A 15597-nucleotide genomic window follows, 5' to 3' on the forward strand; every position below is an offset into this window, starting at 1 on the left:
TGAGACTCCACGGTATGAAAACCTAACAAGGGGAATAACTCTCACCCAGCTTTTGACAGATCACTGGTGTCAGATGACATTTACATGTATCAGTTTATCTGCTGTGCAAACATAAAATTGACGGTATTGCATTAATAGGGAACCTTTTAATTAAATCTTGCCTGTACTTTCATATGAATTTACATTATGCTACTAATGTTAAATAATTTTATAGAATCAGTGTACTTTTTTTTTAACTACAAGAAAAAGTGTGTGCGGGGGTTCACCCCCATACTACGTGTCGCAAATTTAAGAAAATATATTTGAAAAATAATGGGATAAACCATACTAAAATCCATAAAAAAACGATCATTAAACGTTACACATTTTGATTTTTCAAAGACTGAAATTGTCTTTAAATTCAAGTTAGAACCATTTTAACAAGCGCTTGGACTTTGGGTAGTTGTGTCAAACAGCAATGTGACGTTGGTCCGTCCATTTCATTGCTGGCCACTCAGCCATGGATCTTTGAAATTAACAAGATTTGTCTGGCTTTTGAGCTAAGACTACGCAATCGGTTCATATTTCGCTTGAACCCGCGTCATTTTTCACTTGTTTTGACGCAAGAAATAGATAGCTACGTCCAACCGAAAGTCCAAGGTCTTGTTAAAATGGTTCTATTTTCTAGACTTGTCGAGGAAAGGTAAATATTGAGAAAAACCTTAAAAATATTAGGCCTAGTAAAAAAAAAATTCCGAAGATGTAGAATTCTAACCTATTATAAAAAAAAATTCAAGGAGGATGGTCGAACAACTATTGAATTATGAGAGGGTCCGGTCCATTAATTAACCCCCCCCCCCCTTTCAACCCATGCCCCTCCCCAAATCAACCTCCCCAAATCCGCCATCAACACCTTTTTATTCAAAGTATAAATTCTGAAATTCTCTCTTCTTTTTTATATACACACATTTTGATACCATTCTGGTTTTTATGTATTTGGAGCATCAAATTGATCTCCACTGGTATAATCGGTGCTTAATCATTAATTATTCGTTGATATCGATTTTAAACTAGAGTTGCACTAACTTTTACAGACCCCATTTAATCTTGTCACGATTCTGGCATTACATGTATTAGTTGTCTTTAAAAAAACCGAAATAAAATCTCGTAATTAAGAAAAAAAGATCTCGCTAAATTACGAGAAAAGACCTGTATATAATGGTGGGTTTCATTGCTCAACATGTACTTCCGGAGTCTCTATTTTATGTAAAATGAATGAATGTTTATTTAGAAATTCTTTACGTTAGTGAAAACAATTTCAGAAGAATGAGCAAAACAGATTAATTAATAATAAATTGATTAACCAATTTTTACATATGAAGGAAAATTTGTTTTCAGACTCCAAAATGTAAATATATACAAAAACAATTATTTTCATTGTAGGTTTGTAAGAATATATAAATAATCTGAGGTTAATCCCATATATATCCACGATTGAAACTATTAGTTATCTGTAGCTAACACAGATGCTTGAGGACAGGATCGACCCCCCCCCCCCCCCCCGATTATAGACCCCCGGGACTTTATTATTATTTTTTTTTTATTAAATTATCTTTTTATGATGTATATTTCTAATCTAATTTGTACATTCATTGCCCAAAATTAATTAAAACAAATATTTTTAAAAAATCAGACCCTCTACATATACAATACAATTATTATATGTACAGAGGGTCTGATTTTTTTTCAAAAATGTTTGTTTTATGTAATTTTGAGCAATGGATGAATAAATTAGATTAGAAATATGTCATAAAAGGATGATTTAATAAAAAAGAAAAATAAAGTCCCGGGGGTCTATATATTGGGGCGAAGGTGGGGGTGGAAAGGGGGGGGGGTCGATCCTGTCCTCAAGCACCTGTGGTAGCTAGTAGAATTACGTCTACCTGATATTTAGATAGGAATGGGATCGCAATGCTAGCGTACGTTGAAAAGTAAAATTACACGAAGTTCTTTCAACTTACATATATAAGATAAAATGTCAAATTCGATTATTTTATGTAGAAATCAATAAATGAAATGATCGTTGTTATTTAAAAAAAATAATCGAAATTGAAATAACGTTTCTGGAAAGAACAAAAAATAGACTAAAAAGGTGAATAAATCGACTTGGAGATATGGATCTGATGATGTTCGTCGTATGTTCTCCAGTTTATCTTATAAGTGAGGGGTGGGGGTCTTGCATTTTTCGACTGTAATTGCCTTTTCAAGACATTTACATACAATTTCAAAAGTGTGAAGGGGCAAGTTTGCTTTCAAAGATAAGACATCCATATGTAAATATGAAAACAAGATCAGTTGGCTTGTAAACGGTAAGCGTGTTGGGCGAGGGAGGGGGGAGGGTCTGGTGGTGGTGGTGGTGAGTGTTTCATCGTGCCTCAATTTGATATCACTAGATCTAATCAAAATTGGATATTCCCTCCGCTCTTCGGTTTTCGATATGTCACATCTCTCGGCACATCTCCGAAATTGGGCCGAGGTTCATATACACATGAATATGCATATATGCCGAGTCACTGCAAAGCTGAAGATCGAGTGTCCGGTTCTGCTATTGAAACGAGGAGCGTTGATCAAATATAAAACCAAAATCCAAGTTAAACTGATTTTATAAAGATAAACATGGTTTATAATCAAAGTACTGAAGTTCTGTCGGGGTTGATTTTAATGATTATTATCAATTTTAAAATTATCGATATGTTATTTTGCCTGGCAAGTAGTTTCTAATCTGTATTTGAATTTCGCACATTTTTATAATATGAATTCTCGAACTTTTCCGACAAGAATTTCGAGAAAACCCCGTATGAATCATGTTGTGTAATATCTAAAGATAGAATTAATTCCATCAAACTGTTTATCAGTAATCGAAATGTTTCTAAAAATTGTACACGTCTGGATCCAAGCAATATTGAACTCTAGTCTCGTTCAACCAGACGCTCGGCTGTCTCCGTTAATATCCGACAACCAAGAGAGACTCTCTGCTTGTCGGAGATTTACGGAGACAGCCGAGCGTCTGGTTGAACGAGACTATATTTAACTCTGGCGTATGAATACAGGCAACTACAAAAAAAAACAATCAAATTGTTCGTACTATATAAAAATCTGACTATTTTCAAGGTATTTATAAATACGTTTCTTTTGAAAAACAATGGTACAGCAAACAGTACACCGAATGTATCTATTATTTTCAAGATCTACGTCTTGTCAGCGGTGATGATTTGTGCTTAGGTCCAAACACTGTTTCACTTTCGGTTTGCCAGAGTAACTGCATAGGAGAGTTGATTAAAATCAACTCCCAAAAACGGAAATATGAAAAGAAGTACAATGTCATATAATCCAAAAAGAGTAAAAATGAAGGCACATATTGACATGATAAAACGATAGAGATATATAATATGTGCACACATCCAAAGTACCTTTGTTACATGTACTTGTACTTGCAGTTGTATATTACACGTCAGTTTGGTTGATTCTGGGGTTTTTTAAAAAGGGAATTGGACACGATTTGACTTAAAATTTTCAAATTTTATTTTTCCATTTTCAATGTTTATACTGATGAATATAAAAGTTTATAATGCTATGTCAAAATTTGAAACTCGAATATATCAATATAAACTCAAGTTATAAGCAAGATACAGAGTTCATAATTCTTTGTTTTGTAAACATAGCTCGAATATTGTCATTTATTTTTTTTTACAAATCAATCATTTTTTTCAATCAAATGTAACTTTCTTTTGTTGATAATAGAATTGATGAAGATATTGAATTAGTTTAAATTGTTTTTTACATTTTGTTTCATTGTTTTGTTTCATTTTGTCTAAGAAATGGTAATTCTCTACATTACATTTTTTTAACAACAATATATAAGACTCGAGCTTTGTTTACATCAATTCTTACACCTGTATCTCGCTTGTAACTTGACTTTAACATTTCATATTTTGGTCAATTATTTGAAATGCACCGTTAAAAAATTTTATACATCAAAAATAAAAAATAACATTTTTGATCTCAAATCGTGTCCAAGTCCCTTTAACCCCCTTTCAAATATAATTTTAAAGTAGTACTGATCTAGGGAAATCCAGACTCCCCCATTGAAAAATTCAATCGTTTTCAATTTTTCATGTAAAAATTACAAAAAGAGGCCTCGGAAATCCCCTCCCCCCAAAAAAACAAAAAAATTCATTGGGAACAATTTCTGGATCCGCACCTGTCAGCTGTCAAAAATAAGAACCACCAAACAATAAAACGATTAATCATTACTTCGATCATATGCACGGTTTACTTTTTGTACATAAATTATTGCTTGTGCTTTTTAAAAGAATTCTTTCATGCACTTCGACAGTGAATAAAATAACTTCTTTTACTTTATGAAACATGTAGTTAAATGACGGAGAATGAGTTAAGTTCCAGAGCATGTTACAAATTGCGTTTCATGCATGGTTAATTGGGCTGTACTTAATCACTGAAAAATATTCAGGTGTCATGCATGCAGTGATGTGTACATTGATGAAGTTATGGCATTGTGACAGATATGTTGATATGGCTATGGGGGGGGGGGGGGGGGGGGGGATTCATTAAAATTTAAATCTTTAATCTTTTCACCACGAAAAAAGGTGTTTCTGGTATGTTGTTTTCTGAAAATTTCTCTTACTATAACTTAAAGTCTTTTTTGCCATAAAACAGTATTTTTTATGCATATACATTTGATATACTGATAGGACTGTGACGATTGTGGTGGAGCTCATGAGAGAGAGAGAGAGAGAGAGAGAGAGAGAGAGAGAGAGAGAGAGAGAGAGAGAGAGTGCATTATGTGCATCAACCTGGAACAAACTTTGATGTAAATTTTTTATGATAAATTTCATTTATGTTTAGTATTTAGATTATAAGATTGTTTATAAACCTTGTTTGATACTGTTTTGTAAATGTGATTATTCCGGATTTTTATTGTTTGGATGACTTTTTTCCCCTGCTACTTGCGCGTGTATACTTCCTTGAAAAACATCGCTCCAGGAGGTATAATAGTAACGTATTATTGGATCTAAGAACCTCGATATGGACCTTGATCTGATTGGTTGCCTACTAACCATATTTTGTTAAGCGAACTCTCATTGGCTAATGGTGGTACGTTCAAATCCTCCAGATCTGACAAGGAGCTAAAAATCCGTTGATTAAAACTGTGTGAAAACAGAATCATTGCCTTATGTCAAGAAAGGTAAGAAAAACAGAAAGAATAAACAACAATAGAACAATATATTCCACAACCTCTAATTGACTTGAAAGTATTTTTATTCTGTAATTTTTGGAGTAAACATCAATGCCGAATACAGATTGAAATCGTAATTTACAAAGGGAGGATTGTGTGTGTGTGTGTGTGTGTGTGTCTATAGATATATATGTGTGTTTGTGTGCCTGCGTGTGTGTCAATCAAATGTTTTACCATGTATTTTGTTAAACCACAATCTTTTCTATAAAATTTTAATTGTGAACCGCACAACACATTTACTACAAGATGTAAACAACTTTAAGCATTCATTTTCGAGCATATTTTTATCAGTTTATTAAAAAAAATTAAAAGAGCATTAAATGCTTCATATTTACAACACTCTACACTTTCCAACTGAATTATTTTGTTACTTTCTCATTCTACTTTCTCATTCTACGTCAATCATCCGCCTGAAACTACGTAATGTTTAATTATGACATCATGTGGCGTAAGAATACACAGTGGAACAGTGGAATATCAAAACTTTATAACTTTATTACATGAGTGATATCCACCGCATATTGAGCTAAACGTGATATTATTAACTCATTAGATTTGTTACCGACTGTTTACAGAAATTTGTGGGTTCTGTGAAGTCCATAAGAGGCGAGGTGTTATAAATATATATATATATATATATATATATATATATATATATATATATATATATATATATATATATATATATATATATATATATATATTTAAGTATTGAATCCTTATTTTTTGAAAGATATAGTCTCATAACTGCAACGGTGTGTGCATACAAATTGAATAACGCGCGTTAGCGCGTTATGAAAATTTGTTTGCACACACCGTTGCAGCTATGAGACTATATCTTTCAAAAAATAAGGATTCAATGCTTATATTTACATTTTTTTACCTTCTTGTCTTGTACGCAAATGGGAATTATACCTCAAAATTACTGTATTATCCTATGGGTAAGTTCAAATTAATGGAAGAGCCACTGTAACAGCCACAAGCGTGATCTTTGATTTTCGCTTGTGACGTTGTATTTATCAGCGTTCAACGTTTGTGACGTCACAGTTAAAACTCGTCATTTAACCTTTTAGTACCCTTTCTGCGTTATGGTGCTATATCTGCAGTAGCTTTACATGCAAAATATACGTGGAATGTAAATATTTAAGCATTGAATCATTAGTTTTTGAAAGATATAGTCTCATAACTGCGCCGGTGTGTGCATACAAATTGAGTAACGCGCGCTAGCGCGTTATGAAAATTTGTATGCACACACCGCTGGAGTTATGAGACTATATCTTTCAAAAAATAATGATTTAATGCTTATATTTACATTTTTTAACTTCTTGCCTTGTCTGCAAATGTAATTTATAGGTCAAAATTTCTGTTTTATCCTAAGGGTAAGTTCAAATTAATGGAAGAGCCACGGTAACAGCCGAAAGCGTGAACTTTGATTCTCGCTTGTGATGTTGATATAAATAAGAAATTCGCCTAGGTGTGTGATATAAACCTCAGGGCTGTGATATAAGATTTATATCGTATACTTATGGAAAATATACCCTTTTCCACCCTGTGCGATATAAACCGAAAATTCGCCTAGGGATGTGAAATAAGATAATATAATATCGGCTATTATGACGTAGAGTTCGATATGCTTCGTTCAACTCCGATCTACGAGTATGAAGTCAAAAAGTTACGTCGACGTCAACCTAGTATACAAACAGCTGGCGCAAAATTTCATGGAAGTTTATCAGAGATGGAATATATAGACACGGAGCGATTTGTTAACAAAAATCATTCATCACATGATATTTTTATTGATTCTTTTATATTTTCTATAAGTATATGATATAAAAATCATAATGTGGCAATTTTTATATATATAGTCTGACGGCTCTCGGGGTGATATGCCGCGACATCGGGCTAATATAGGATACGATATAAAAATTGCCATATAATAATCTATAAATATATATATATTTTTTTTTTTCTTTTTTTTTTGCAGAAACCATCACTTGCCCTTAATAAAGTGCAAGCACCAGGATTTCTAAAATATGACTTGAGTAAGATACCACCAAAGTTAAGGAGGAAAAGTAATGTTTGTGCTGCAAGCAGTTCTGCTAAATTTGTCAAGAAATCAGCTCCATTGTCCATATTCAATGAAGAGTTAGACGTGGTAATTTTTTCTCTAATTAGATTGAAATTAAAAAAAAAACAGGTGAATTTTGCATTACATTTACATTATTAGTTGTTTCTTAAATATTTTTAAGCCAAATGAAGTTCCTCCGACCATGGAAGAAGTTTCTGCAGCATCCTGCAGTATTCCTATTGAGAACAATTTCAAACTTTATTGTCTTGGAATTGTTGAATCACAGTATTTTTGTCCGTGCAATGGCAGCATGACTGTATTTGCTCTGGCTGATTTTGATGAAACAAGAAAGGAACTTCAGGTATGCATTAATATTCTTGCATTTACAGATATATTTTCACTTTGGAAAACCTGCAGATGATACTGATTTTCTGTATTTACTTTATCAAAAAATATATGTATGTCCAAGACATTTTTATGCATCCACTTGTCATACAATATATGTTTATGTTGATTTGTCAGATCTTTATGTGGACTTGTGATATTGATGTCAGCATGACAGAAATAAGCCACCATATATATATATATATATGGAAAGTAATTTTGAAATCTGCCCATAAATTTGAGAATTTGATAATAAAGATTTGATTTTTCAGAAGCATCAGATACAAACTGTGAGAAGGAAAGCAGTCAAATTTGAAGGAGACACTCGATGGATTTGCTTCTGCTCCTGTAATCCACTGCATGCAGAATATGTGGATGCATTGTCTGCAAATCTACTTACTTCATATGAAGGTTAAATATGTTGTACTTTTAAGTATTATCTAATTGGATTTAATACCTATTCTGTTATTGGATGATCTGTTTGCAGGGATGGGGTCGATTACTTTCAAAAGTAATCTATTAAATTACAGTTACTTTGGGTTTTAAAAGTAATCTATTACAGGCTAATTACATCCATTTTTTAAAGTAATCGATTACATTAGATTACTTTTCCTCATTGTAATCATGATTACTTGTGATTACTTTAGATAACATTATTTGTTATTCAGTTTTTTCATAGTTTAAATGTTTCATTTAAAAAAACAGTGCATTTTATTACAGGACTCTTTATTCTGGTATCAGTGTAATTTGTAGCATTATTTACAAGCCTTTTCATTGCATTTTATCATCATTAACATTTGAAATGTAGAGTCATTTAGCCTGCATCTATCTGGTCTGAAGATCAGAAATTAAATAAGCACAGTATGTGAACTGTTTTCTAATGCGCTTAAAAGCAAGGACTGTTGAAAAGCAAACTCATTCTATCGTGACTGGACATGAATTTAAACATGCCCAAGGGCAATAAAGGAATACTGGCCAACTTTAAGACTGAACCTTATTCACAAAATATAAGATCCAATGAATAATGATTTCAACCTATTGAATTTTGCCATTGTAATCATAAAAGTAATCAAAAATTAATCATGATTACAGGACTTTTTCACAGAGTAATCGATTAAATTACGATTACTTGTAATCAGAAAAATGGATGATTACTGATTACTCATGATTACTCAGCAACCTGTAATCGATTACAGCTGATTACGATTACTGATTATGATTACCCTATCCCTGTCTGTTTGTTTTAGATTTCTGTTGCAAATGTAATACTGTACATGTATTTATTTCTACTGACCAGATAATGCAAAAATCATGAATCCATATACATGTATTAATATGTTAGAAGTATGTTATAGAGTACATGTATATCTCTTCAGCAATTCATTTTGTAATGCAGCTACAATCTTGGCATCCTCGCTAGCTAAGGGTTTCTGATCTGCACCACTCCTGAAAAACTCTTGGCATAAATCAGCCAGAGCAAATATGCTGTCATTGCATTGCACGGACAAAAAGGCAAGATTTTCTCCTGGATTTTGATTTGGGATTACTGAAACCGTTCGCCCAATAAAAAAAATGCAAAACATCTGTGTTTTAAGGTAGATTGCGGGTTTACTGCTTGCGAGAAAACCTACCCTGAAAATTTGTCAGCGTGATCCATAGGTATTTAAAATTTGATTTCTAAAATTTATTTGAGATTCGTCTGCGTGGTTATTATGTATCGTGTTTCAACACGGTGTCGCTGATTAAATCAAGCATTGCCATTTCAATAAAATAAATAGTAAATTGCATATCTTAATCGGGAATCGCATTTTAGAACAATAATTCTAGGTTTTAAACTATTTAGACAAACTTAATTTTTATCAGCACAATAACAGAAGAGATAATGTTGAATCAATTCATAGAAAATTATCAATAGGTGTTCTCAGCCAATTTTTTGCAAAACAACTTTAAAGATTTAAAAGATTTCGCAAAACCTTTTATTTTCATTATAACGTTAGCCCGATATCATCATTCTCTTAAGTCTGAGAAATAAAAAATACAAATGCTTAGATTGACTAGACTAGCTTCTTTACTCATCATTAGAACATATAAATTTTAATTAATTAGACATTATACTGATTTTATCGAATGCGCATATGCAATTATATATAATGTAAAGTAATGTGAAGAGAAGAACAATGGCTATTTTTTCTTTCCATGAAACTCTGAGTCAATAAATGCAAAATTAATTACTATACAACTATTGTCATAGTTTGTATGTTTGTAATCGTATACGATGATTAGCTAAAGTCAAATGAATTCTAATAGATCGGTGGTTGAAAATACAGAAGTTATAATTGTAAAAGAAGTGAAGCTAAAAAAAATGATTTTAAATAGAAGAGTTTCAACGCACAATCATACCTTATTAAACAAAATGTAACACTGTATTTCGATCACCCCTTTAAATTGTTACAACTTGATAATTAAAAATGTTTAGATTAACTGCATATAAGCTTTTTTAAATATTTCCTTTTATGTTTTTAAAGATCATTTGTCATTTTAGAAAAAAAAAATGTTTGGGTTTGCTATGACTCATTGACGGTCAACACATTACTGTAAATTCTATTGTGAAGACAGCAAACCTGCGACCTATGTTAATTAACAATGTTTCATACTGATTAGATCATGTGACAAAAAAGTTTCGACTTTTGAAAGCACGATATGCCAATTGTTGGTGAGTAGCTGTGCGGATCAGAAACCCTTGGCTAGCGAAAATGCAATCTTGGTAGACCTCAAAGATTGTTTTGACTCATCAATCTTTTGCAGTTCCATTTGGTACACATTATTTGAAAACTCTCATTTTTTTTTATTTACACGTATTTATTTTTTTTATTTGATATCTTCTAAACAATTGAGAACATTTACAATGTATATCTTAATTTAAAGGATAGAAGTTTGGAGGTAATGAAAAAATTAATTTAAATCATAACTTCAATTGTTAATTTATTACATATCTCTGGGCATTGCAAATGCATGTACATGTACATTTATATTTTTTGTGTATTTAATATATATTGTTTTATACTGGCATTAAGATTTGCACCATCTTGTTTAAGAAACTGTTTTAATAATATCAAGTGATATATAATAGAAGTTTGTACCTGATTGAAACGCTTCATTTTTTAAATTTCAGACTTCTCAGAAACGAAATGTATACATGTTAGAGTGGTTGAGAAGTTCACTGATGAATTTGATGATATTTCCCCGGATGTGTACTTCTCAGGTCAGTATCCTTTTCAGTGAAACTGATTGACACTTTCTCTTAAACACATAGTAAAACATGCAGGTAATGAATTGATGCATACAGGAAAGTGATTTTAATTCCTCTTGAGTTTAATATACATGTATATTGTGAACTGAATGGATATAATGAATCACGCTTGTAACAAAGCAAAATCCTCCCTCTCTGGCACTTCATTATAAGCATGTATTACTGTATACTATTTTGTTTATCTTTATTTCTGTTAGATCTTTCATTATGAGAATGTAAATGTAATGTGAGAATTTGCGAGTGGACGGGTGATCAGAATTGACATGGATTTCAGCGCCATATCAATAAAAGCAACTAATCTTATTTTGCGAGTGATGCTTCTCGTGAAATTACATGTTGATATATTCCTTGCATTTAATAAGGAATTTACAGTAGATGATAGTTTTTTTCCAACAAAATCTTGACAAAATGTCCATTAGATTTAAATTTAGAATTTATTTTCAGAGCATTCATATGGCAAAAAAGAGACAGAGGGACTGAAAGAGGTATTAATGTAAACTTCAAGAAAATTGATCTGTTTCTTTTGTGAATGCATGCATGTATTCATTATTTTGAGTTAATCTTGGTTTTCATTTACTTTGAGTTCTGGTTTATCTATATTGAGAGTAAAGTCGTTTTAATACCTTATCTATAATTTAGTAAGTTTAATTCTCAATGTAGAGGTCAAATTCAGTCTCAAAACAAAAATAAACACAACGCGAAGTACTGATAAAAACCTATACGGCACTGACCTGCTACATTATTTGGTGAACCGTGACCAGGATAGGGTTTGTACTACAATGGTCAGTGGCACGTGCTACTCACTTTGAGAGCCCTATTCAGTGATTCGGACTTGGCTGAATTCTTTTGTTGTTAGTTTCTATTGTATTGTGGGTTTTTTTTATTTCTTTAGCTGTCGCTTTTCTTTGTAATGGATTTGTGGGTTTGAGAATTCATGCATCCATGCAGATTTACCAGAAAAGAGAGAGAACGAGCACATGGCGAAATCTGTCCTGGAATGGAAGCTTGATGGAAGAACTGTTCCTCCTGGTAAAGTTATTTCTTCTCTTAGCGGTGAAAGGACTGCGAACGATAGCATTGTCTAGCCGCCTAACTAAAAGTCATTTTTTGAAAGTTGTCTAATCAAACTTATTTTTTCATTATAATGTAAACATTTATGTATATTTTCATTGAATATAAATGATTTGGTCAAACAAAGAGAGATAACTTTGTATTTTGGGTTAAAATAGCTCATTTCATAATAGAAAATAACGGAAAACGGAAATGTTTTTTAAAACATCTTTCCCCCCCCCCCCCCCCCCCCCCCGTGTGAAACAAAAATTCCTTTTGAGGGGATTTAATTATTGTTATTTAGCATATTTTTACCAAAGGGTTTGTTGTTTCACGGGGGGGAACATATGTCTACAGACCGAAATACATTTCAAAAAAAGAATTTTGCTTTATAAACTTTCGAAAAATAATAAACAGATATGAATTAAAATAAAATTTTACTTTAATATATATGGTAAATATGTTAATTAAGTTTTTATGCACATATTGGCCGCTAAAAAATATTTTCCTCACTCATAAAGACCGGTTACAATGAAATTTTTTTGAGACCCCGCATTAGCAAAACTTGTTTAAAGAAAATTAATTTGATTACAAATTTTATTTTGATATAAATTGATTAGGATTTGATTATACTTTTTAGTAGAAAACTTAGTTTTTGAATATCTGTCAGAAATTCCGAAATATTTGGATGTAAAATGTAGGCGGGAAACGGGCGTTAGCGTTCGCAGTTCTTCCATTACAGTTGTCGTTCGTGGGTATTACTTCTATGTACAAGCCCGTCGACCCAGTATTGTACCCTTACTGCCGACCCGAGCATCCGAAGGGAATTGGCTAAATGTGTTTTGATATAACAATGCCAGTTGAAAGTTAGAGCGGTGTAGCATATTATGTCATTATAAACTTAGTTATCATTTACGTGTTCGTTGATTTGTTTATTTTTGTGGCTTATAAACTTAATTAGATTTTTTGTAAAATTTGATAGGTTATTAAACACACGTAAAACTAGTAGGTTAGTCTAACAGTAACTGTCCTCTGTCGATCTTGTTGACAAAACTGGGATAGTATGCCTGTTAATAACTGTGTAAACATAATACTTTAATGTACTGTAAAGTTCTGTGTTCTGTGTGATGATTTGATATATGGATTCAGTTATGATATTTATGACATGTTTATTAATAATTTTTCTTGATTTTTCAGACCACTTATTCACCAGTTTTATTGCAATTTATCCAGACACCAGGTTGACCAAAGTGAGATTTGGAAATGGACTGGAACCTGATACATTCAACTCCATATATTTCAAGTGTCTGATCGTCTTCATAATATCCGATGTTATACCGGTATCCACTGTGTTCATTCTGGAATCCGTGAAGTTTGTGATAATCGTGTGTAAATGTTGTGTTGTACCCATAGTATTATATCCCGGAATGTGTTCCAATTAGTGATTGCTGAGGACCATGGAGACTGGTGCTGTGAAATGAACTTAGCAATGTGACATATTCACCTGATTATGTTTTGCTTATATTTTGTATAATGTATGTTTTTTAAAGGGAATTTGATTGAAATGCACCACTCAATTTTAGTCAAATGCATAGCATTTGTCTTTAAAGGGGGAGGAATGTGGTAGATCGGGATTTCATTTCTATTTATTATTATAAGTATTCCGATCCCGATGTGATTTTATTCCATTACTTTGGTAACGCCCACTTTATACGAACGCCAATAACTTTAATGACAGTTGTCTTTGTTCTCTTTTCCGTATATAAACCAGTGTAAGTCCTTATTTGAAGAGGGAGACGGCTGGTTTCGCTAGCTACTTTTCTCCAAGCAGAGAGGGGGAGGGAGACGGCTGGTTTCGCTAGCTACTTTTCTCCAAGCAGAGAGGGGGAGGGGGACGGCTGGTTTCGCTAGCTACTTTTCTCCAAGCAGAGAGGGGGAGGGAGACGGCTGGTTTCGCTAGCTACTTTTCTCCATGCAGAGAGGGGGAGGGAGACGGCTGGTTTCGCTAGCTACTTTTCTCCAAGCAGAGAGGGGGAGGGAGACGGCTGATTTCGCTAGCTACTTTTCTCCAAGCAGAGAGGGGGAGGGAGACGGCTGGTTTCGCTAGCTACTTTTCTCCAAGCAGAGAGGGGGAGGGAGACGGCTGGTTTCGCTAGCTACTTTTCTCCAAGCAGAGAGGGGTAGGGAGACGGCTGGTTTCGCTAGCTACTTTTCTCCAAGCAGAGAGGGGGAGGGAGACGGCTGGTTTCGCTAGCTACTTTTCTCCAAGCAGAGAGGGGGAGGGAGAAGGCTGGTTTCGCTAGCTACTTTTCTCCAAGCAGAGAGGGGTAGGGAGACGGCTGGTTTCGCTAGCTACTTTTCTCCAAGCAGAGAGGGGGAGGGAGACGGCTGGTTTCGCTAGCTACTTTTCTCCAAGCAGAGAGGGGGAGGGGGACGGCTGGTTTCGCTAGCTACTTTTCTCCAAGCAGAGAGGGGGAGGGAGACGGCTGGTTTCGCTAGCTACTTTTCTCCATGCAGAGAGGGGGAGGGAGACGGCTGGTTTCGCTAGCTACTTTTCTCCAAGCAGAGAGGGAGAGGGAGACAGCTGGTTTCGCTAGCTTCTTTTCTCCTGAGTCCCCGTCTCTTCTGTCTCTTTGAGGTCCCTGTTAAAGTTTGGTTTTAGGGTTGGGGATTTTAAGTACTTGATATTGACTTGTGTACCTATTTTGTTAATATAATAATAAATTTATAAAGGGTTGTTAATCTTGGTTTTCATTTACTTTGAGTTTTGCTTATTATATCTGGTTTATCTATATTGAGAGTAAAGTCGTTTTCATACCTTATCTATAATTTAGTAAGTTTAATTCTTAATGTAGAGGTCAAATTCAGTCTCAAAACAAAAATAAACACAACGCGAAGTACTGATAAAAACCTATACAGCACTGATCTGCTACATTTTATTGAATATACCTGTACATGTATATATATACATTTACATGTATCAACTTATATGGATTGGCCAGTTGGCAATTGTACCTTGATATAAGCTGTTTCCATTCTCATACAATTTGAATCAAATGAAATATTTTCATTTTAAAAATTAAATTGCTTTAATAGAATACTCCTTATGAAATGAACTTGAAACTAATAATACCTGGCAAGGCATAAACTATAGTTTATTTGTTGTGTTACACAAATTATATTTTTCGTAGGAAATAAATTTTTCAAAACTTATAAACATAATACAAACAATATCTAACATAAGAAGTGAACACAGATCTAAGGAATTTATGCTTGAGAAGTGTTCTTTACATAATGAAAGAAGTTAACAAAGTTGGGAATTGATATTATAACAATATTTTTTTTGTACTTCATGTAGTTGAGCACATGACTGAAAGTTTTCACTCCAAGAAAACCAAGGTTTTTGAGGGGTGAAATTTTCAATGATATACCCTCAACCGAATGTACAATTTTATTGCATGGTTAACCGTTATATTGTGAATTTTTATT

At 33.3% G+C, this 15597-nt stretch overlaps 1 protein-coding gene across 1 annotated transcript; it reads left to right on the plus strand.

Annotated features, from left to right (window-relative positions):
* Positions 1 to 5056: 5056 nt before the first annotated feature.
* On the plus strand, positions 5057 to 14850 carry LOC128169042 (uncharacterized). The gene is made up of 8 exons (XM_052835242.1): positions 5057 to 5245; positions 7281 to 7451; positions 7546 to 7725; positions 8021 to 8159; positions 10921 to 11010; positions 11503 to 11543; positions 11951 to 12087; positions 13306 to 14850. The coding sequence occupies exons 1-7, from the start codon at positions 5234 to 5236 to the stop codon at positions 11984 to 11986; spliced, it is 669 nt and encodes a 222-aa protein (XP_052691202.1). The 5' UTR covers positions 5057 to 5233; the 3' UTR covers positions 11987 to 12087; positions 13306 to 14850.
* Positions 14851 to 15597: the final 747 nt, after the last annotated feature.

Source organism: Crassostrea angulata, chromosome 1, assembly GCF_025612915.1.
Source record: "Crassostrea angulata isolate pt1a10 chromosome 1, ASM2561291v2, whole genome shotgun sequence".
In the NCBI taxonomy this organism is placed as follows: domain Eukaryota; kingdom Metazoa; phylum Mollusca; class Bivalvia; order Ostreida; family Ostreidae; genus Magallana; species Magallana angulata.